We start from the raw sequence: 23,242 nt of genomic DNA on the forward strand, positions 1-23,242 counted from the left end.
TCCTGCAGATTTTTCTAATAAGATCAGTTCTCATCTGAGGCAAATTCTTTGGGGGCACTTTTCCAATATAATTCCAATTTACTTTTTTTCTATTAGTGTTGAGTAATTTTCTATTTTCTCTTTATAAGGCTATGGTGCCAAATCCATATTCTTCTAAAAGTTCCAGAGTCCAGTTTCCCAATACTTCTGAACAACAGCCTTGGCAGCATTATTCTGTCCAATGAGATAGGATTCGGGTTAGCAAATTATAAACGTGATAAAAACAAAAAACCCCAAACCGCTGTTATACCTGTGGTTCTGGTGAATGATGAAATGAAAGAACATTTATCATGGGAACTGATCACATGATATTTAGGTTTTCAGTAAGATGCCCAGAACAGAACTGTAATGATGCTTATGATCAGAACTAGGTCATTTTGGTCCTCTCTATGGCAACTTTAGATTCTGTGCTGATAAATCTCCCATTGTTAGAAGATGGACCGAAGGCCAACTGGCTGCCTTAGGGTCTTTGTGTGCTTGCTCACTTCTGCTCCTTGCCACCATGCTCAACTGCCTTCAATTAGAGGTTCAAAGTGAAATAACATCTAGCTAAGCCTGGTGGCACACATCTTTAACCCATGCACTCAGGAGGCTGAGGCAGGAGGATCACAAGTTCTAGACCAGCCTGGGCTACGTAGTGAGATCTAGATAATCTGGAAATCTTGTAAGCTGGTTCTAGAATGCTTTGTTTGCCTGTGAATACATGCACGTGACATTGTAAGAACTATCAGACTTACAAAACAAAACACGAAAACCTGTCCGGGGCTGCTGTGGAAATGGGTACCTTCTTCAGATCTCAGGCCCTCTACGTTTCCCTTCACACACTCTCTGGATGAGTGCCGAGAAGAGCAGGAACACAGACAGGGATGAGCTGCAGCCTCAAAGACTGGTTCGAATCCTCCTCCAGGCCTAGCCTGTGGCAGAGGACACTCCTGGTGCCCCACAGCAACCAGTTCCAGGAGCAGTTCCAGCCCCTCCCTGTGTGTCGACCAGCCTGTCTCTTCTGCTTCTCCCCCTACACCAACCAGTTCCCTCTGCTCCTCTCTGCCCTTGGCTTCTCTGTGGCTCCCACTTTGCTCCTGTCCACTCCAGCCTTTGTGTTCCTGATTCTGTTCCCACAGTGAAGGAGACCGCACGTTGTAGTGGGTAGCCATTCCAGCTTTGATCTGGAAGTTCCAGCCCCCATTGAGGCTTCGGCAACTGTCATGCCTACAAGGCGGGGCCAAGGGAGGCGCTGAGAGACCCCAGATCTGGATGTGCCAGGGCGCTTTCTGTTCCTGGACCCTAGACGGTGGAGGTTGACCGATCAGAGCTCCAGAGAACGCCGCTGGACTGCGATACACCTTCCCCAGACCCCGCGACCTATCTATCCCTTCATTTGTAAGTTACCCACTAAATAAATAAATCTTCCTTTTAACTACGTGGAGTGGCCTTAATAATTTCACCAATAGCACGTCTCACTTCAAAGGCCACCAGAGGTGAATTTGATGAGGTCTGTTGGCCTCAGCCCTTTACAATCAATCCCACCAGGGAGGGGTCCGAGTGTTAAGGCCCTGTGGGCTGTGTGTCTGTCTGTCTTTGTGACAGAGACACCTGGGTTATAAAAAGAATTCTGATCATCTGTCTTTCTGTCCGGATATAATTTGATTAACTCTGAGGAAAATGACACTTAATAAATTTGCATGTTTTGTGTGAAAAGAAAAAAAAACTTCAGATAGCAAGGGCACAATAGAGGGAAACCAGGGGAACAAAATGTTCTTTGTGAAGAGAGTTTGGAGCATGGTTCAGTTGATGAAAAACAAAGATGTTAACTTGCCTGGCTGGAAGATGGTCCAAGGTGAGAAACCAGCCTGAGGCCCTGTGGTGAAGGAATAAAGATGTTGCTGATGAAAGACATGAATTCCCATCACTTAGTGAGAGCATCTTTTATAAAGTTGCTCTCCTGCTTTGTAACCTGGGAGGGACTTACTTCTCAGCTCCAGGATAGACCCTGAGCATCGCATCTCCATCCAGTTCCTTTGAAGAGCTGGAGCAGCTCACTGGTACAGTATGTGTCTTCCAAGCATTTGTTAATTACACAAAAGCTCACCGCCGTAAGAGTTTTCAAAGAATTTGGTAAAAAACGAGGTTCACCATGTCCTCTGTAGAGAGGATCTTGGACGATTTATTGATGCTTCCTTGGACCAAACTTTTATTTTCTTGATGTCTGATGCTATCTCTGCTTTCCCACATCCCTTACATAATTGTGGACTGGAACGAATCCATCATATGATGTATAATTCTCGAAGGTTCCTTTTGTAGCGACAGCTTCATTCTCCCCGCAGTTCACTACTGAAGTGATGTGACATTTTTTTTATTCTTTTGAAGACGTGAACATTAGAATATTTGGTCATGTAAAGACAAGCCTTTGTTCTCTTTTATCTGATCTTATGTCTTGTGATAGTAATTGTAAACCTCTGTCAGATTAGGAGAAGAAAATCAAAATAATGAGCAAATATTTCCCTAGTGCCTTTCGAAAAGACATAGTTGGACACATTTGGTTTTGGTCAAAATAAGGCCCATTTCTTTTCACTCAGGTAAAATCATTATAGTAGTTTTCTAGCTGGTATCAATGACAGGAGGCTTTCTTTATCCCATTTATTCTTCATACATATATAATATATATATATACATACATACATACATACATACATACGTAGTATATATAGGCATTTGTTCTGTATATATTATGGGAAAATATCCACCTTCGAGTATTTTTGTTACAAGCCTTTCAGTGTATTCAGAAGTCTTCAGTACTCTCCTCTTATTTAAGGCTGCCTTGCAAACACACTCTTGCATAGCATCTATTTCCCATGATGCCTCTGTTCATGCCCTCGGCTGAGTCAAGGCCATCCTGGCCAGGTGTTAGGAGCACCAAGGATACACAGGTGCCTCCTTCCCCTCTCCAAATCCGACTCCTGTTCTTCAAGGTTCAGACTGAGTCTTCCCTCTTCCAAGCTCGGGTGAGGGACCCACACAGAATGAGGCTCCAGTGAGGCAGGCAGGCAATAGGGAGGAGTTTGTTTTTAAGGTTCCCTCAACCACACCATGAACTCCTGGAAGACCCAGATCACAACTTATATTTTAATGTCTTATAAAGATCTGATATAGGACAAGGGTTTGATAGAGAAGTCCTTCTAGTGATTCGGTAGTGATGGCCACCCTGAGACAGGGCAGACGTCTCTTTTGGGAGCATTGGGAATAATAGAGGTGACTTTTAAAGTTGCTGAGCTGGAAGATCAGGAAAGCAGGCAGTTCTCTAGTCCCTCAGTTTCCAGGACAGACTCTTGCTTTAGCTTGAAAGAGTGCCCAACATTGTTTTCTAAACCTGGTACCAGATTGGTTATTTACCTAGTCTTACATGTTGTCTACCTAACATCTGCCCCATGATGCCGGAGTCATGTGTCAGCGGGGTAGGGGGGCGCGGGGGGCGGGGGGCAGTTGGCTGGCAACATTTCCTGGCCTCTATCACCAGCTGGCTTTTCCGGTTAAGATCTACAAGGAGTCATGGTGGGAGATCAGAAGGCAGAGGAAAGAGAGATGCTTCCTGCTCCTGCCTCCCTCTGCAGGTGTGGCCGTTGCTTGGAGGTTGGCCAGCCACAGCTGCAAGACCAGCCAGGGCTGGGCAGTTTCTGTCTCCAGCTGTCTAGTTGGTTCAGGCTTTCCGAACCAACCCCAACAGTTCTCTAAGGAGGACCCAGCAGATGCCAGCCCAGGAGCCTCGCCCGCCATCCTGCTTCCTCTTTGCTCCTCATCAGCCTCATCAGCCTCATCAGCACCACGGCAAGCAGAGCCCATGGTGTGTTCCTTTTGTACAAAATGCCTCTGATAGAATTGGGGTGCGGGGGCACACACCTACTGTAAGCCCAGCACTCGGGATTCCTCCTCCTCTTCCCTGCCCTGCTTCCCCTCCTTTATCCCCTGCTTACTTCCTCTTTTCACCCCTTCTATGTTTCCCCCTCTTCCTCCCTCTGTATCTCCTCTTTCTTTCTCTCTTCTCTCCTCTCCCCTCCCTTTTCCTGCTCTTCGCCCTCTTCCTGGCTAGATTATGATGGATCCACTTACTGGAGGATGTTCAGGCAATGAATGAAAAATTAGCAGAGATTCAGTAGCCCAGATCCCCATTTATCCATTATTGATAGCCACAGTCCTGGGCGTAGTATGTGAATAAGGGTTTTGCTCTTGTTTGAAATGTATTGACAGAGGAGATGAGTTGAATTGCTCAGACTGGTTTTATGCATGGGTGGATTTCAGATGCATGACAAGTACCAGACTCAGAGAGGAACAGACAGAAATGGGGGTGGGGAGGGGGATATCCCAACATCACTTTAATTCTCTCATATTCTAGTCTCATCCATTATGCCTTCTGAATACACACCGAGTATCATAAAAACAATGAGTCAGCCTTAATGTGGTGGCTAAGTCACTTAGAGAAGAACGGTCCCTCCGAGCCTCTGAAACCATCTTGGCAACAGAGTCTTTGCTGCCGCAAAGCATTGCTGTGCTGTCCTAAAGGATGTATGGGAAGAAGCATCCTGCTCTAAGCAAGATAGCTGGATTCTCTTTCTAGAGGTTTCTTGACCACAGTTCAGCAGTGTCTTGTACACATTATGTAAACACCATTGTTACAGCACTTAAGTGTGACATGGTCTTCCAATGCTATTGTGAGGGAGCCACACAGTCTGGCTGTTATCTGAACAATATGCCTCAGTAATAGGAAATGAAGTGGGAATACGAAGTGTCTTTGAAAGGGATCATTGGTGAGCAATGTGGGGCGGGGGCAGTAAAACTTAAAAGCATGAATAACAGCCTTTTGTGGTCTTTCATTTGGATGGACCTTAATGTGCATGTTGAATGTTACATATTTTCCTGGTTAGTTTTTGCGTTAACTTGACACAAGATAGAGTTATCTGGGAAGAGGAATATCCATTGAGAAAATGCCCCCTGTAAGGGAAGCCTGTTGTGCATTTTCCTGAGTAAAGACTGATGTGAAAGGGTCCAGCCCACAGTGAGAGGCACCACCCCTAGGCAGGTGGTCCTGGATTGTATAAGAAATCCGAGCAAGCCATAAGGAGCAAGTCAGTAAGCAGCACTCCTCCATGGCTTCTGCTTCAGGTTCCTGCCTCCAGGTTCCTGCTTTATGTTCTTGCCCTGACTTCCTTTGAAGCTGAAACAGCCCTTTCCTCCCCAAGTAGCTTTTGGTCATGATGTTTTATCACAGCAATAGAAACCCTGACTAAGACAAATGTGGGGGTTGGTCCCGTTTATATTCTCTTTCAATTCCTTGGTCTTGTATGTCATCTGATTATATAACAGGAGTTTGTGGACTTTATCCTAAAGTATTCTACAACTGCCTGGTATGGTAGGTCCCACCTTTAAACATAGCATGTGGGTGGCAGAGGCAGGCAAATCTCTGTAACTTCAAGGTCAGTCTGGTCTGCATAAGAAGTTCCAGACCAGTTAGGGCCACAATGTGAGTTAGTCTCTTTCTCTTTCCATGTCTCTCTCTCTACATATATATATGTTCCATAAACAACAAAATATTAATGGGTTCCCACTTCAGTAAGGGGTTAGAACCTGGGTCCTCTTCCATTCTAGGCAAGCACTCTTCTACTGAGCTACATGCCCAGTCCTTTATTTTACTGTTTGTTTTGAGACAGGGTCTTGCTAAGTTTCTCCAGCTAGTCTTGAACTCACTCTGTAGCCCAGACAGGCCTTGAACTTGTGATCTTTCTGCTTCAACTTCTTGGGTACCTAGGATTATAGGCCTGCACCATTCAGTCTAGCTGAGTTAATAGACTCTTATGTCTCAGGTGGTCCCAGGTCCACTAGATTATGGCTTCTTCTTCTTCTTTTTATTTATTTATTTATTTATTTATTTATTTATTTTTGTTTTTTTCGAGACAGGGTTTCTCTGTGTAGCTTTGCGCCTTTCCTGGAACTCACTTGGTAGCCCAGGCTGACCTCGAACTCACAGAGATCCACCTGGCTCTGCCTCCCAAGTGCTGGGATTAAAGGCGTGCGACACCACCGCCTGGCAGATTATGGCTTCTTAAATCTTTCCACTTTAGATTTCCTTTCACCTGAGAAATTTTTACGTGACACTGTATACAGGTATATGAAATACTTATATGAGCCAAACATTTACTGACAATAAGTTAAAAAATAAATTTATTAAAACAATTCTTTGCCATACGTATATTTTTAACATTAATTAAGACAAAAGCAAATTTGCATGCTAATGAGATAATGTGCTTGTTTATTTTCACATAAAGAATTAAATCTTGGCTGAATAGTTGATGCTGCAGGATATGGAACATCTTCAGTGCTTTTCACAGTTGATTGATATTTTGATTTTATAATCGAATCAGTAATGTTCAGAATACTGGTTTGCATAAACACATAGTACAAAATGGCATAAGGAAGTTTAGGGCCATCTCAGAAATTGTTGGAAATTCTTTCCTAATCCCCAGCCAACATTCATTTAATGATTTTCTTTTCAATGGAATTAAAGTCAGCAACTTGAGTAGCAACTTTTTGTTGTTGTTTTGAGACATTGGGACTGGCTTGGAACTCACTATGTTGTCCGGGCTGGTCTTGACCTCAAAACTCAAAGATATCTGCCTGCCTCTGCCTCAGCCTCTGCCTCCTGAGTGTTAGGCTTAAAGGCAACCATGATGGGCTCAAGTAGCAAGTTTTAAAATCCAACATTTGAGTACAATATAAACCAAAGACATGCTAATTTAGTGTTCACATGGTGAGGAACAGCAGTAGGAAACTATTAAATGCTGTTGTTTTCCATAATTAAAGCATCACGCTTCTCTAAGAGCTGACAACTTTGTATGTACAATACACTGCAAGTCATAGCATACAGTATGTCTGAACTGAGATGTTACAGGCATCGTGTGGGTGACGGCGGGCCAAGTGCAAAGTGCAGGTGCTGTGTGTTCAGAACCAAGGCTGCAGGGACGTCCCATGAGTAATATGGGCAGGCGCTATCACAAACACGTGAGGTTTACTGAATGTTTGATTTTTGAATTAATGTTTGGTCTTCATGTATGCAAAAACCTCTTATCATTACCAGAGTTTTCACAGTCACATTATTCAGTAATTGACTCCATATAGAGCTTAGCTCATAGCAGAAGGAGGCTACTAATTGTAGATTAAAGCTGCATACTCTCTGTCTCCTGATTAAAACAAGGTATCCCCTACATACAACATTTGAAAAAGCCAGGGAGAATCTCCAGGTGAGACACCTCTTGAAGCCCATATACTGAGTACAGATCCAACTCAGGACCCCAAGATTTCGTTTATAACCATGTGTAAACTCCACGAGTCTGATTGCTAACACAGGGAGGGATGGGATGGAAAAAACAAAATAAAAGAAAAAAAAAACCTAACCTAGCAATCTTGTGCTTGATTTCTTGGAAACTGATTAGTGCATGAAAGGCCTCGCCGCCAAGCATTCACCATCAAAGAGATAAAAAGGAAAAGATTTGTTTCCTGTGTGTAGTCTGCTTTTAGCTTGAATGTCACTTCCAGGAAGCTTTCCCTGCCCCGAGAATCTGATTAATGGCCTCCTGCTATCACTGCCCAGCTCGTGTGCTCTGCGGAGAGTTTAATTACTTATCCAAGTCTCTCGCTAGTCTGTGAGACTCCGTGGGGAGGCACCAGCTGCCTCTGTAATCATAGGCCCCTGGGGGGGTGGGGGGTGGGGAGGCACCGGTGGGAGAGTGGAACATTTGTGTGAAGAACAGCCATGGCTCTGCAGCTTTGTCAGGGACAGGCTCCAGAAGGCCGTTTCTCAACCCGTGGGTCGAGACCCCCTCCCCTTGGGAGTCGCATAATCTTTCCACAGGGGTCGGCTAAGACCATCAGAAAACCAGCTGTTTACATTCAGATTCATAACAGTAGCAACATTACAGTCGTCAAGCAGCAGTGAAAAGAATGTTATGGTTGGGGGTCAGGACACCAGGAGGGATTGAGTTAAAGGGTGTTGGGAACCACTGCCCTATATAGGAGTGGTGAAGTTACAGGCTGGATTTCATGGCTCCAGTTTTACTAATCATGTGAAGGCAAAAAGGAGAAGCCAAGGAACTAGAAAAGTTACAAAAAGGCACCGAGAGAAAGGGGGACAATCACCATGGAAGAGATTAAAGGAGAAAAAAAAACCCCAAGAGAAATTGATCAGACTCAGGATTTGGACTGTCTTTGATTGTTAATTAAACGGTTCATGATGGATTTTTTGTTTTGTTTTGTTTTTTAAGACAGGGTTTCTCTGTGTAGTTTTAGAGCCTTTCCTGGAACTCGCTCTGTAGCCCAGGCTGGCCTCGAACTCACAGAGATCCGCCTGCCTCTGCCTCCTGAGTGCTGGGACTAAAGGTGTGCACCACCACTGCTGCCTGGCTTGTTCTTCTGTTTTGATTGGTTGAGGCAGTCTCATGTAGGTCAAGGTGGTCTCCGACTTGCTGTGTAACTGAGGATGGCCTTGAATTTGTAATCCTCCTGCCTCAGCCCTCTGAGAGCTTGGATTCTAGATATGGGCCATCATGCCTAGCAATTAAAGCGATCTTTAATACCCAGTTAATCATTTTCCAAGAAGTGGAACACAGGCTGGGTATCTGCTTTCCATCCCGTCTCCCTCCATGCACTAGTAATCCAGCCTTCGTTGGCGATTAAAGCGGCGTTAAACAGATATCCTGGGACGTAGTCGGAAAAGCAGAGATTGTGAATGCTGCAAAACCCAGATGAGTCAGTCATGGCTTCTAACTCACACCTAGGAGGCATATTCCTCACCATTCCAATTTCTTAGTTCCACTAACGGAGAGTCACTTTCCTCTGCAATAATGTGAATAGTTTGAGACAAGTTCAATCGTGGCAGGGTCTCCACTATTTCTTGGAAAAGCTGTCCTTCTTCTGCCAGATGAAGGGCAACAAGTATGAAGAAAGGCGTATCCCCCCACCCCCATACTAGGGTTGAGCCAGTACAGGCACCTGCTACCCAGCCTGACCTCCTGCGTTTAATCCCTAGTTCCCAACAGCACGGACTCCACGAGTAGTCCTCTGCCCTCTCCTCGAGTGCCGTGCAGTGTGCTGTGACGCATCCAGGACCCCACACAAAATAAATGTACAAAAAAAAAATGATTAAAAAGTCCTCAAAGGGTGGACATGGTGTTGCTTCTGATGTTTCCCCATTAACCAGAGTCTAGGAAGACTGCCTTGAATATATATATCGTCTTCCTGAATGTACCACTCCAGCCCATAACCACAACTCATCTTTTCCATTTTCCTTTCTCATCTGACATTTGTCTCTGCTTAGAAAATGCCTGCAAACATTTCATTTCTTTCATTTACCAAGAGAAAAAAATATAGGGAAAGTGGAAATATGTCTTTTTAATATTCGCCTAGTCATCATAACGCTTGTCAATTGCTCAAATGCAAGTAGAGATGCAGAGTTCTAGAAGGCTCTGGCATCAAGGAGATTCTGATTTAATCATTGTTAGTTGCCTAAATAACTATTCTTATCTGCCTAATTGCCAAGTTTCTCTGTATATAAAACAGGGGTATCGGAAGAATGGCTGGTTGTGTTGTTCAGTCTTTTAGATGCTCCTACACAACATTGCTTGAAGAATGTTTCTTTCTTGCAAGATGGCAGTAGTCTCTTCCTCTGAATGAAGCGGTGAGCTGATCTGTCATTAAGAGCATCGGATAGCAAGACCCAGGATGTCTATGCTTACAAGAGAATTTTAGTAATTCAACCCAGCTATGTTTCAAACATTGCATCTGGTATGGGCTCCATGTTTATTGCTTGTATCTACCATGAGGTCTATTGCTGGGTTGCTAAAAAGCAATGTTTTTGTCACAGCAGACAGAGAACTTAGCTCCATTTCCCCCAAAGTAGAAAGCAAAGTTGCCAGAGTATCATTTCCCTTACGCTCCAGCTGTGTCCACAACTATTCTGTCTACTGCCTCTAAACTGGTTTGGAGCCTGGGCAAGAGGGAGTCTCTGTTTGGGCTTTTCAAACAGTTCAGGAATGATGGAGAGAAATATCACCACAGGAGAGCTGATGAGAAATTGTAAATATAATACCTAATTATTAATGACTTATTTTGAGATAAAAATAAAGGGATTTCTTCCTTCCTTCCTTCCTTCCTTCCTCCCTTCCTTCCTTCCTTCCTTCCTTCCTTCCTTCCTTCCTTCCTTCCTTCCTTCCTTCCTAAACAAAAATCCCTCACTCTGACGTTGTCTACTAGAGTTTTCCATTTTTTAATTACTGCCTTCTGATAAGGATCTATTTATTACCCTGGGTTAGGCAGGAACAAGGCTGTCTCCTTGTTCTGTGGTCCTTTGATTTCTTGTAAATCTTTGCAGGGTGGTTGGGAGGATTATGGTGACAGTGATGATAACACAGCCTTTATCTTATTAACTGTGTAACTGTGGGTAAACGCTTTAACCTTTGAGCTCATATATGAGAAATGGGGGTTAACATACGATAAGATGCAATTAAAGATCTTAATACCTACCTGGCTTGGCATAGGGTAAACATCTAAAAGGTAATGTGCACAAGGGCAGTTAATTATTAGCGGCCCCGAATGGGCAGGCTACTCACTCATGCTTTCTATAGATGTTCATCTATTTGGGTTTGAAGCCAACCTTAAACTTTAAGAAATGGTTGATAGGACATGTGCTCAAGAGAGAAGGAAAGGTTCCGCATAGTGGAAAAACCAGGGACATTAGCACTGAAAAGAGTGCATTTAAATCCTAGTCACATTTCTTGCTTCTAGTTTCTCCAGTTGGTCCTCCCTGTACCTCTGCCTCCTCCTTGGAATGGGGATAAGGATGCTCTTCACTGGGGCTGGCAGTGAGATGCTTAACGGCGGGCCTTGGAAGCTATAGTTGAATGAGAGCCAGGACCTGTCACCGCGCCTGGACCGCCAGGAGATGGAACCCAGAGCTAGAAGGAAAGGCCATGATGGCCAGGTTGCGCGCGCCAAGGGCTCACTGGGGCCTTTGTTGGCTACTGGGGCTGCATCCGCTCAGGCCAGAAGGTGCAAGCCAGATGTGACGACTGAGCTCCAGCCCGGGCCGCGACACTGATGCAGGGGAACGGGCTGGGGAGAAATATATAGGCTGCTCGATTGCACTGCTAAGTGACAGGCCGGCCGGCCACTGGCAGCGGCGGCGGGTCGCTTGGGGCGGTGGCGGCCAATGGCTAGCGGGGACTGGGGCGGGAACTAGCGGCGGGGGGGGGGGGGGGGCGGGCCCTGGCGAGGGCGGGGCGCGCGGCCGGCGGCGGCGGCGGCGGCGGAGGCGGCTCCAGCAGCGTCGCCGGCGGCCGCGGCAGAAGCGCCCTGGCCCGCGGCAGGTGAGGAGCGCGGGGTTCTGGGCTGGGGCGGACAAGCTGGCTGCGGCGGGGTCCGCGGAGGTTCCCCACCTGCTGGCCGCGGAGCCGGTGCGTCCCGAGGCCGGCGTCTGGTTGCGCGCGCCGGGCCTCGGAACCGGGCGCGGGCCGGGCACCCTCCGCGCATCGCCGCCGCCGCCGCCGCAGCCGCCCCTCTGTTCCGCTCTCGCTCCGGGTGGCCGGCGTAGAGCCTCGTGCGGCCCCGGAGCTCCGGGACTTCGTCGGGGGGGAAGAGTGCAGTGGAGTGTGCGCGTGCAGCGGGGACAAGAGTTTCGGGCAGGACCCCGCGGCTGGAGCGGTGGTGGTGGCGGCGCCGCCGCGGGGCAGGTAGGGCGGGGGCCGCTTGCCAGTAGGGGACTAAGATGTGCCCGAGGTACCAGGGAAGCGTGCCCCCGCCTCCTCCGAGGCCTGGGTTTCCTCCGTCACAAGGAAGCCGTGAGTAGGAACCCTTCCACCCCTCCGGGTCCCCCCCACCCCACCCCCCGCGCGTCCCCAGGTGGGGTCTCCGATCTCTCCAGGTGTGCCAGGTGATCTCCAGAAGGCATGGCGTTAAGTGATGGCAGTGGTACGCTTCCCGCGCCCGCTTTCATTTCCCGAAGCCTTGCGATCCCTGGAGCGCGTTCATGGCTTACATTCGGAATTAGGAAATAGCAATACATTACTACGTTATCTTCTTCGTCGTGCCTGCCATCTATTTTGCTGTTGTGCTTTTGCTGCCCAACAAATTATTTGGTAAAAGATAAAGAACGACACAGTTGTTCACTTGAATGCAAAAAAAAAAAAAATCTAAATTTAGAATCAAGTAACACACGCTTTGTGGTTCAGGCTCCTTTCTCTTCCGAAAGCTTTAAAGAAGAATAGTTTTACTAACAGGTTATGGTGACATAGGTTTCTTTAACCCCCTAAGTGTAAGTCCAGAGAGAGACTAGACGATGAAATTATGTAAGCTGTGTAAAAGAAATGTTTATGCGCTGTAAGTGGGAAAGACATGAGTTTTTCATAATTGTGGATTATAAAGTTGTGCAGGCTTACGTCATGGTGCTCATTGATCCGGGGTGTCATGAATCGTGCCTTTTATTCTTTCAGGCACCTCTGTTTTGTCTGTGGGATGCTGATTAAGGAATATGCCAAATGTTAAGCAAAGTGTTCTCAGCCATGGAACATATGGGATATTTCAGAGAACACTTTAAAAACTTAATTCTTACATTACTGGGCATTTTTTTTCTTTTCTTTTTAAGATGCGATTTTGTTAACAGATTTCTCATTCTGAGGTGTAGAGTTGAATGTTCCATTCATCTTTGGGAGGATAAAGGCATAGCGAGTGGGGACGGTAGCCATTACCTTTTTGCTTAAAGCTCGACCTGTGTTAAAGTGATAGCCTGGGACAGTCTTAAGTTAAGGGCGATATTTAAATGTTCACATATGTGGCTGCCGATACAAATGTAGGTCACCTGGGTCTAATGAGCCAGCCCCGCAGCTGCCTGGGGTGTTTTAAGGGCACGTGGCTTGTTCTGTTTGCTCCCCTCTGGAGATTTCATTCACTTATGCTTCCCGATGAAGCTTAGTTTGGAAACCCTGATTTAAGATGTATCGCTGCATTCCTGTGGAGTAGAACGCTCGCTTTTTCTTGTGAGATGTCAGAACGTATTAGTAGAATTCTAAGTGTCATCTCCCAACGAGAGTTTACTAACTTCTTAGGTCCAGTATTCAATATTCCATGTGCTTTTTAGGTGTTATGGGTGGTTTATAGTATACTTTGGTGTTAGAATTCATTTTGTCTCCATGCATTTATACATTTACATAGGTTTAATTTGTATTTAATAAAAAATTTTTGAGGGGGCCCGGGATGGGGGTCATGTATTTCAAGACAGGGTTTCCCTGTATAGCCTTGGCTGTCCTGGAACTCACTCTGTAGACCAGGCTGGCCTCGAACTCAGAGAGCAGCCTGCCTCTGCCTCCCGAGTGCTGAGATTAAAGGTGTGTGTCACCACTGCCTAGCTTAATAAAAACTTTTAAACTACCTTTTTTTTTTTTTTTTTAAAAAAAAATGATAGTTTAGACATGATATTGCATGACTCTGCTTCCTGATTTATGTCAACTGGATATTTATTGTAATTATCAGCTTTCCCCCCCTAGAACAGAATTCTTTCTGAAGCAAAATATGGCTGCATTATCTATAGACAGAAAGTGAAAAACAAGCTTTTATGATATCATACCAGGCTTCAAATTCCAAGTTATAGATTTTACTGAGATACTGCCCTTGTTTTCATAATCAGAAGTCATTACTGAGTGTTTTATTGAGTTAATAGATCAGGTACTTTGTGGAATAAAAAATTATAGGATTTTTTTTTTCTCCGTGAGGATTTTGATTGTCAGTAGTCAACATGGATATGGGTGTGATAAAGTTAGGTTAATCAGGGGAGATTTGGCCTTAGCAAGGGGTAACTTGGAGAAACTCTTTGAAACACCCCGTGGTCAGGAGGCGATGCCGTGGAATTCGGTGCTTCTAGAATGTTACATGGAAATTAGAGCTACTGGCCAGGGAGACTAACAGGCATGCTTTGTTGGAGACTCAGGAGGGAGGGATTAGCCAAAGGCTACAGGAAGTGGGAAATTTGTTTAGAGTTGCATGTTTGGACTGTGAAATTTTCTGTGCGTTTTGCGACTTATCCCGTAACAGACTTGTGCTACCTGTAGAATAGAAAACATTTATAAAAAATTCTGCATTTTCTGTTGAGCCACGTTAACACCCAGAAAATGTCTCCAGTTTCATTTGAGCTGTATAGCAGCACCCTGTAGCAGCTTCTCTACTCAGCTGTGGTGTGGGACAAAAAGTGGCAGATCATTTGAATTTAGCTGGGGGGTGGCGGCGGCGGCGGCGGCGGCGGCGGCGGCGGCGGCAGCGGCACACACCTTCAATCCCAGCACTCAAGAGGCAGAGGCAGGCAGAGCTCTGTGAGTTGTAGGCCAGCCTGATCTACAGAGTGAGTTCCAGGATAACCAGAGCTACACAGAGAAACCCTGTCTCGATAAACAAACAAACAAACAAACAAACAAACAAACAAAACCCCTAAACAAAACAACAACAGCAGCAAAAACAAAACAAAACAAAACAAAACAAAACAAAACAAAAAACCTTGAACTTAGAAGTTATTCAGAATGGGATTTCTCATCCAGTTGATTGCCCTGTGTGTAAAATGGGGTTTGTGTTGCTTGCCCTGTAAGGATTTAGTGAAGGTTTACGCCATGTTATGGGCCCAGAATGAAGGAAGAAGCCAGCGAATTACAGTGGCGATCATCACCATCATTCTTTTGTCATTTATTCCTGTGGTCTTTCTTGGCTAGTGGAGATTCCTCGCTGTGCTGAGAAATAGCTGAGGTGGTAGTTTGTGAATCGTCTGCAAATGACTGCTTTAATCAGGCATGCCCTTCCACCGGGAGATTTGTCTCAGGCTCCTTAGATGTTTTTGGAGGTGCATCAACTCACCCCACCAGAGGGTCCTTTAGTGCATCCCCAAGAACATTTTGTGGTGCCACCCCATTGATACCATTAGAAATCAATGCACATCTCAGGTGACTTGACATGCCCCTAGGGGATGAGGCCGGTTATGTGTTGAATGGACAGCTTGGTGACTGGCTGCATTTGTTGGCTTGTTTTTCTTTTTGATAGAGTTGGTATTTATTGAAAACCTATCTTGTGCTGGGCATTATGCTTAAGCATGTTTAACAACCTCATTTCTTTTCAGTTCTTCAGAAATTTAGTTAGATAAGTAATGATCTTCCCAATTTCCCGAGTGGAAGCAACATGATGGGATGGGCCGCTGCTGAGAGGGTGTGGGCTGGATTGCCACCTCTTCTGAATGCCTAAGTATTTTCAGCTTTCTCTCGAAAACTTAAGATGAGGATATGTACTTGGGAGGCAGAGGCAGATGGATCTCTGAGTTCGAGGCCAGCTGGTCTACACAGCACGTTCCAGGACAGACAGAGCTACACAGAGAAACTGTCTTGATACCTGGCCCCACCTCCCAAAAAAGATGGGGATAAATAACATTGATAACTGCAAACTTTTTGTGATTTATGATAATATGGGGAGTTAGGACTGGTTGTTTTATTTATTTCATGGATGAGACTTGGAGATATGGTTGAAGGGTCACACTGTGTGCCTGGGAGTTGGGGGATGGGGTGGGGGGGTGCATGTAAGTAATGTCAGAGCTGGATCTGGGATCCTGGCCTTTTGACTTTTTCAAGTCATTCTAGTCATACATACATTCTCCTGTTTTTATTTTTTAGTCATTGCTTGTTATGCAGCAGATAGTAACTGGTTGTTAAGAGGTCTCTTTGAGAATCTGTGAATCCGACAACTTCGCCCTTTAAATGAGTAACCATAATTTTTTAATTTTTTGTCTTTCCCACAGTCAGAACCGGCCAGGAGGGAATATAATTGGAAGCTTTTTTTCCTTTGGAGGGAAAAGACCCTCACAATTGTGCTATAAGAAATGCATAGTTTTTATATGGGGGTGGTCTGCACACGTACAGTCTAGCCTTGATAAAAGTCTGCTGCTAATGCTTAATGCTACACAAAGAAACCTCTGCTTTGCATTGTTTAGCATGTTTTCATTTCTCTTCTCTATCTGACAGGAAGAGGAAGAAGAAGAAGAAGAAGAAGAAGAAGAAGAAGAAGAAGAAGAAGAAGAAGAAGAAGAAGAAGAAGCAGCAGCAGCAGCAGCAGCAGCAGCAGCAGCAGCAGCAGCAGCAGCAGCAGCCCTCAGCCTATGAAGACCGCGAAGACAATCCGGACTCGCAGTACCTGTCGCCGCTGTCTTGCTGGTTGCCTGACCCCCTCTGCCCGGCTTCTGGAATGAACCTTGCTCATCAGTTGCTGTGTTCGGACTAGAGCCAGGCATTCTGGATTCTGTTGGCTTGTGGCTGAAGGGAGACTGGTCTTGCTTGCCGTCACCAGCGTCCGCACCAGTGGGATGGTGAAATGAGATGAGGCTCCGAAATGGAACTGTGGCCACTGTGTTAGCTTTCGTCACCTCGTTCCTTACCCTGTCCTGGTACACCACGTGGCAAAATGGGAAAGGTAAGGAGGGGGTCCCTGGAACGAACGGCCGTGGGTGACAGAGTGGTCCCCGCCAAAATGGTGAGCCGAGTGGAAATGCCCCAGTGAAGTAGCCTAGGCCTCCATGTTGCCTTCTTTCTTCTGGTGGCTTCTTTTGACACAAAAATGAAGCTGTGTTCTTGGACAGAGAGCACAGACTTCCTAATTCCGACCAGTGTGGTTTCGATGTCTTATAATCACACTTTGGGAAGTCAGGTTGAATAACAAAGACTTTTTTGCCTTTTTAAAAAAACGAGTTATCACAGATGTTCAATACTCTTTGTGTGCTGGGTGTTGTATACAACACTTATAAGGGCATGATCGGGGCCTTCAAGAAACATCCATATTAGTTAAGACCCTGACTTGGTGCTGTGTAGTTAATGATTTAAATTGCATGCCTGGACAGATTGCTGCTTTGGCAGAAGTATTTAAGAAGGCATTGAGGCCGGGTGGTGGTGGCACATGCCTTTAATCCCAGCACTCGGGAGGTGGAGCCAGGCAGATCTCTGTGAGTTCGAGGCCAGCCTGGGCTACAGAGTGAGTTCCAGGACAAGCTCCAGAGCTACACAGAGAAACCCTGTCTCAAAAGACAAAAAATAAAAAACAACAACAAAAAGAAGGCATTGAGAAGAAATTCTGATTGGAATATGAAGAATTTCATAGATTATAATTGTGTTTAGACTCTAGAGCTGTTACCTGTTGATTAGAATTTTGTCAAGGGGTGACGATTTTTTTTCTCTCTGACAATTGATTTAAGACATTTTGACGGTAGGAAGATGGAAAGTGTTGGGATGGCTGCATATTTGTTAGAGCTGTCTTTATCACCTGGGCTATCTGAAAGCTTCTGTTGCTGACGTTGTCTTACTGGCCTGAGAAGACAATAGAAAAAGATTGTTTTATGACTAATTTTTTTTCTCCTATACATTTGTATCTGTATACCTGTGTTAGTGATACATATCTCTCTGGGCATATACACATTCGACTTGTAGCTGTGTCCGTCTGTTTGTGTGCAATAAGTAGATGGACGTGAGAAGCACGGCTTCATGCCGTGGGTGAGTCTGACATTGCTTTCCTACTTTTTGTTTTCTCTGAGTTGGGTTCTAATTTAGGAAGCACTGGGGAAATCGAGGTGAAAAATTTGCTAAAGGCAAAGTTCTTTGGGTATACCTTTTAGGTTTCAGCTTAAATTTAAAAAATACATTTCATTATTATTTATTTTGTACGTGTGCCACCTTGGGATCATTTGGATGTCAGAGGGCAGCTTTCAGGAGTTGGCTCCCTCCGTCCACCGTGGGTCCTGGGTATTGAACTCAGGTCATTAGGTTTGTGGGCAAGCACCCTCATGCACTGAGCCCGCTCTGGCTTCGTTTCTGTTTTTGATTGCACCTAATGAGAGGACTTAATTAGGGAGACTCTTGAGTCAAAGCGATGATTGTTCTTGACATAAATAAAACAAATGACTCACTGTTAAGAAAATTGACCATAACAAAAGTACTTGGGTGTTTTTTTTTTTTCTTATCGGGAAACTTACCTATTCAGAGAGTTGAGTAATACAGAAACTCAGCTCTTCCCACCGTGTCTTGTTTGAGAGTCGCTCTGCTTTTGATGTGGTTGCTTAGGTGAAGGCATTAGCAGCATTACTAGTGGGTTTTTTTTTTTTTTTGGATGTGATTCTATGATTGTCTCTAGCATGGAGAGGACCTGGGAAGGTAGAGGACCTGGGAAGGTAGAGGACCATGTAGCACTGTGCGTACAGTCAGCTCTCTAGACTGTTGCTCTCTGAAGGGCTCTGCAGTCTTGGCATGCTGTCTTGCTGCTTCGTGTTTTGTTCAGGCGCAGGGGTCAGCCAAGGCCTTCTGTTTGCTTGTGTAAAATCCCCTGTGTCGACTGCTGTGGTTTATGTAACCATTCTAACTGTTGAGTATTGGATTCTTTCTAGAGAGTTCAGGCAGTGAGTGAGACAAGCCTGGATTTTCCAGGGCAGACCTGATTCCACATATTCCATCGAGTGCTTCCAGGAACCACGTGCTCTCATTTTTATTTTGAAAGTGTGAGTTCTAAAACCTTTACCACTGCTGGACTAACTGAAGCATATATTTTTTTTCCCCTTCACTCTTGGTGAAGGGATGTGTGTCCTTACATGTACCTGTATGTATGGCCCCTTACATATACTTGTCCTGGGCATAGCACTCTATAACAAGCCATGAAAATGAAGAGAGAGAAGATTCTTCATGCGTTTGAGCAGGGACTGGCAGGAAGGATGAATGTCAACCCGTATGGTATCGTCAGCTAGAAGTGATAGAGGCAATACCTGTGCTTGTCCTGTTCTGTATATAACAGTCACTTACTCCTCATATTCTCAGGAGCGTTACTGCCTCTTTTCTGTAGTTGGAGAGAGCAGAATGCTTGAGACACTTGAGGCCGTGCGTTCATGCTGTAGTAGAGTCACAGGTGGGACTTAATGCCCATAGCTGTAGGTCTGCTTCCCGGGAGAGTGGGGGCAGAGGCTCATGGTTCTCCATGGTGCTTTGTAGAGTAGGTAGACTATTAAAGCCAGGCCAGGAAGTGGGGCTTATCAGGTGCAGGGCTGAATTCTGAAATGGAATAGAGAATGCATGCTTTGTAATAAGGAGCTGCTTACTTTTGACAGGCACATGGGGTTCCGAGGCTGGCTCAAGCTGGCATTGGAAAACAGTATACAGCTCCTTAGGCGGGTAGTTGGGTATAGTCTGCATTCACTATTTGGACTAATCTGAGCTAGCTAGCCCATGAAATTGGCACAGGTTGAGGAAGCTGGGATTCAGGGCAGGGAGCCAGTTCAGCAGGGCCTACTGGATTCCCACATAAAAATGAGAGAGAATTCCAGGTACGTGGAATGGTCAGGCTGGGAAAGCTGTAGGCGGGTATTGGGAGAATGGGACCAGAACAATTCAGTGTGTCACGTTCTGGTGTGAGTAGGATGCTATTGAATTTTCTCCATGGTCAAGCACAGTGCCGACCCAGGAAAACCAAGTAAGCATCGTGGATCCCTGCAGGGGGGTGATTCTGTGTCCGCATGCCTGACTCAGGGCCACATGTTCCTCACGCCTCTAAGACACATTGTCTGCTTTAGCAAGAATGTGTATGGAAAAATTTAAATTTAAAATTTAAAACAGCCTAATTGAGTTATAGTTTACATACTAAACAGTTCATCCATTACCCTGCTGGGGCGGGGTGCTGAGTGATGGAGGATTTGCCCGATATTCATGAGGCCATGAGTTCGAGTCCTGTACCCTTTAGCTATCACGGTACCTCTCTTCCCTGCCGTAGGCTATCACTGATCTACTTCCTGTCTGCAGATTTCCCCGATCAGAACTTCTGCGTAATGGAATTGTGTAATGTGTGGCCTTTCATGACTGTCTTCTTCTAGTTAGCATGCTTTCAAGGTCTAACTGTGATGTGGTATAGATCAGCCCTTCATCTCTTTTTTCAGATGAATGGTGTGTGTGTGTGTGTGTATGTGTGTGTACGTGTACACCTCGGTGTACAGGTGCGTGTGTAGGGCAGAGGTTGATGTTTGTATCTTTAGCTATTAATCTCCACCTGTTTTTTAAATTTATTTTTATTTCTGTGTCTCTTTGTGTATATGCACACGTGCATGCAGGTGCCTGTTGAGGCCGGAAGAGGGCATTGGCTCCTTGGAAGCTGGAGTTACAGGTGGCTGTGAGCTACCACATGGGTGCCAGGAGTATAATTCTGATTCTCTGGAAGAACAGTCAAGCTCTCATACTCTTAACTACTGAACCAGTCCTCTCTACCTTATTATTATTATTACTTTTTAATAACAAATACTGTTTTTCTAAAAAGATTTATTTATTTATTATGTATACAGAAGAGGGCACCAGATCTCATTACAGATGGTTGTGAGCCACCATGTGGTTGCTGGGAATTGAACTCAGGACCTCTGGAAGACCAGTCAGTGCTCTTAACCTCAGAGCCAGTCCTACCCTATTTCTTGAGTCAGATTCCTTCACTGAATCTGTTTTGGCTTGACTGGCTGGCTGGCGAGTCTCAGGGATCCCCCTGTCTATTCACCTCCAATGCTGGAGGTTATGGGCACTATTACAGTGCCTGGCTTTTTATGTGGGTGTTGGGGATCCAAACTCAGGTCCCCATGCTTACAGAGCAAGCACTTTACCCACCGGGGCCACCTTCTCAGTCTCTAGTGATGTTTCTTTATATGAATGTACCAGATCTGTGTTTTTCCACTGATGGATGTTCAGGTTGTCTGTACCTTTTGGCTCTTGGTGATAATGCTCTAAGCACTCATGAACTTGTTTTGTGTGTTTTTTAAAATTTCTTTTGGGGGTGCTGTTGAAAAGCAGAATTGGCAGAATTGCTGGATCATGTGGTCACCCCAGTTACTCATTTAAGGAATGTCAGCTGTCAAAGTGGCTGAATCATTAATCATTCTTTTTTTAATTTTAATTTTTAATTTTTGAGACTGGGTTTCTCTGTGTAGCCCCGGCTGTCCCGGAACTTGCTGTGTAGCTCAGGCTGGCCTCAGACTCAGAGATCTGCCTGCCTCTGCCTCCTGAGTGCAGATTAAGCCTGGCAACCATTCTACATTGTTATTTCATTGTTTAATTATCTGGGTGTGTCTTGAAGCTGTAGTCTGTCTCCTGAAGACAGCACGTGATTGGATTTTTTCATTTCAATCACTTTTTAATTTGCTGGTCTATTCATATCTAATGTTACTGTTGATGTAGTTAGATGTATTCTAATTTTTTTTTTTCATATTTCATAGCCTCTACTTTTCTCAAATTGTTTTTTTTCCTGTGTACCCCTGGCTCTGTGTCACCAATGCCTGGGTGTTAATAAAATTCTAACGTGGCCTTTAAAATTAATTTATGATTTTTTTCACTGTTTTGAGGTAATTTTTTTTTTTTTTTTAAGTGTATCAAAATCAGATTTAGAGCCGGGCGGTGGCGGCGCATGCCTTTAATCCCAGCACTCGGGAGGCAGAGGCAGGCGGATCTCTGTGAGTTCGAGGCCAGCCTGGTCTCCAAAGCGAGTTCCAGGAAAGGCGCAAAGCTACACAGAGAAACCCTGTCTCGAAAAAAAAAAAAAAATCAGATTTAGATTTAATTATCCTAGTTCTAATCCATATAGAAATGTTACTCCTTGGCTGCTCGGATGGCTCAGCAGGTGAAAAGGCCTTGCCACGCAAGCCTGGTGGGCCGAATTCAATCCGTGGAACCCGGATAAAGGTGAGAGGAGAGGGCCAGCTCCACAGAGTTGTTCTCTGACCCCTGTCATGCACTCACATGTCCACAATTAAAACTTAAGAAAGGCTCCTCCCTGATACCCGTCTCCTCCCACCCCTTTTCCCAGGTGTCCTTGTTACTCTCTTGATGTTCCAAACTCAACAACGCGCTGTGCCTCTGGCCCCACAGCTGCCCTGATGGATTGTGATCATTGTATTTTTACCATCCATCTTTACCTCCTTGGCCTGTGGAAGTTTTATGACCATTTACCTCCTTTGTGCCGTGATCGGCAATTATTCACGCGTTTCCCAATCTTACAGACTCAGCAATACATTATGTCTGTCTATATGTTTCTATGCTCAAATTAAAATCTGTTAGCAGAGGAGAGAAAAACCAGATTTATAGTGTCTGTTGTAGTTGCATAACTACTCATGCTCCTTGTGGGTGGTTTGAATTAGCCCTTGAGGTCACTTTTGTCGGACTGGAGGAGGATGCCCTCTGCCGTTTCTTGTAAGGTGGGTCGGCTAGTAATGGATTCCGCTTTGTTTATGTTGGAGTATTTTTATTTGACTTCCATTTTTAAACTATCTATCTATCTATCTATCTATCTATCTATCTATCTATCTATCTATATTATAATTAAGTGTGTGTGTGTGTGTGTGTGTCTGTGTCCTCAAGTGTGGGTGCCCACGGAGGCTAGAGGAGGTCATCAGATCCCCTGGAACTAGAGTTAAACAGGTGGTTTTGAGCAGCCTGACCTGGGTGCTGGGAACTGAACTCAAGTGCTTTGCAAGAGCAGTATATCACTTCCTTTATTCATTTATTTTTAGTTTATGTGTATGAATGTTTGCCTGAATTTATGTCTGTGCACCATGTGCTTGCCTGGCGTCTGAGGCCAGAAGAGAGGGCATCAGAGCCTCTGAAATTGGGTTATAGACATGTGTGAGTTGCCGTGTTGGTGCTGGGAACCCAAGGCTGGCCCTCAGCAAGAGCAGCAAATGCTCGTGATCACCCAGCCATCTCTCCGCCCCTGGCTCTTTGTGTTGTTGTTTTTAAATGCCTTCTGTCTCTGTTATTCCTGCTGAGGAAGCTGGCTATGGATCTTATTGGATCCCCTCGGAGGGGATGCATCCTTTTCTCCAGATGCTCCCTAGGTGTTTTTTGGTTTCCCTTTCTAGCATTTTCACATGGTATAAATTTGGAGTTTGTGTTTAACCCACTTGGAGTTTTTTGTTTGTTTGAGCTCTCTGGATATATATATGTAGGTTGTTTTTCAATAACTTTAGTAAGTATTCAGCCTTGATTTGTTCAAGTATTTTTCTCCCTTTTTCTCTCCTCATGTTCCCATTGCACGTACCACAGTGTGACGTGTGGGGTCCTCTTTCTTGGTTCTGATCGTTGTTGTTGAGTTTACA

General features: G+C 45.1%; 1 protein-coding gene across 1 annotated transcript in view; it reads left to right on the forward strand.

The window, feature by feature from the left end:
* Positions 1 to 11,365: 11,365 nt before the first annotated feature.
* Positions 11,366 to 23,242, forward strand: part of Mgat4a (alpha-1,3-mannosyl-glycoprotein 4-beta-N-acetylglucosaminyltransferase A) — a 107,957-nt gene continuing 96,080 nt past the window's right edge. The window contains exons 1-2 of the mRNA XM_076557478.1: positions 11,366 to 11,444; positions 16,119 to 16,563. Coding sequence (XP_076413593.1) covers positions 16,470 to 16,563 — 94 coding nt within the window. The 5' untranslated portion in view covers positions 11,366 to 11,444; positions 16,119 to 16,469. The remainder of the gene's footprint in view (positions 11,445 to 16,118; positions 16,564 to 23,242) is intronic.

The sequence above is a fragment of the Peromyscus maniculatus genome, chromosome 21, assembly GCF_049852395.1.
Source record: "Peromyscus maniculatus bairdii isolate BWxNUB_F1_BW_parent chromosome 21, HU_Pman_BW_mat_3.1, whole genome shotgun sequence".
In the NCBI taxonomy this organism is placed as follows: Eukaryota; Metazoa; Chordata; class Mammalia; order Rodentia; family Cricetidae; genus Peromyscus; species Peromyscus maniculatus.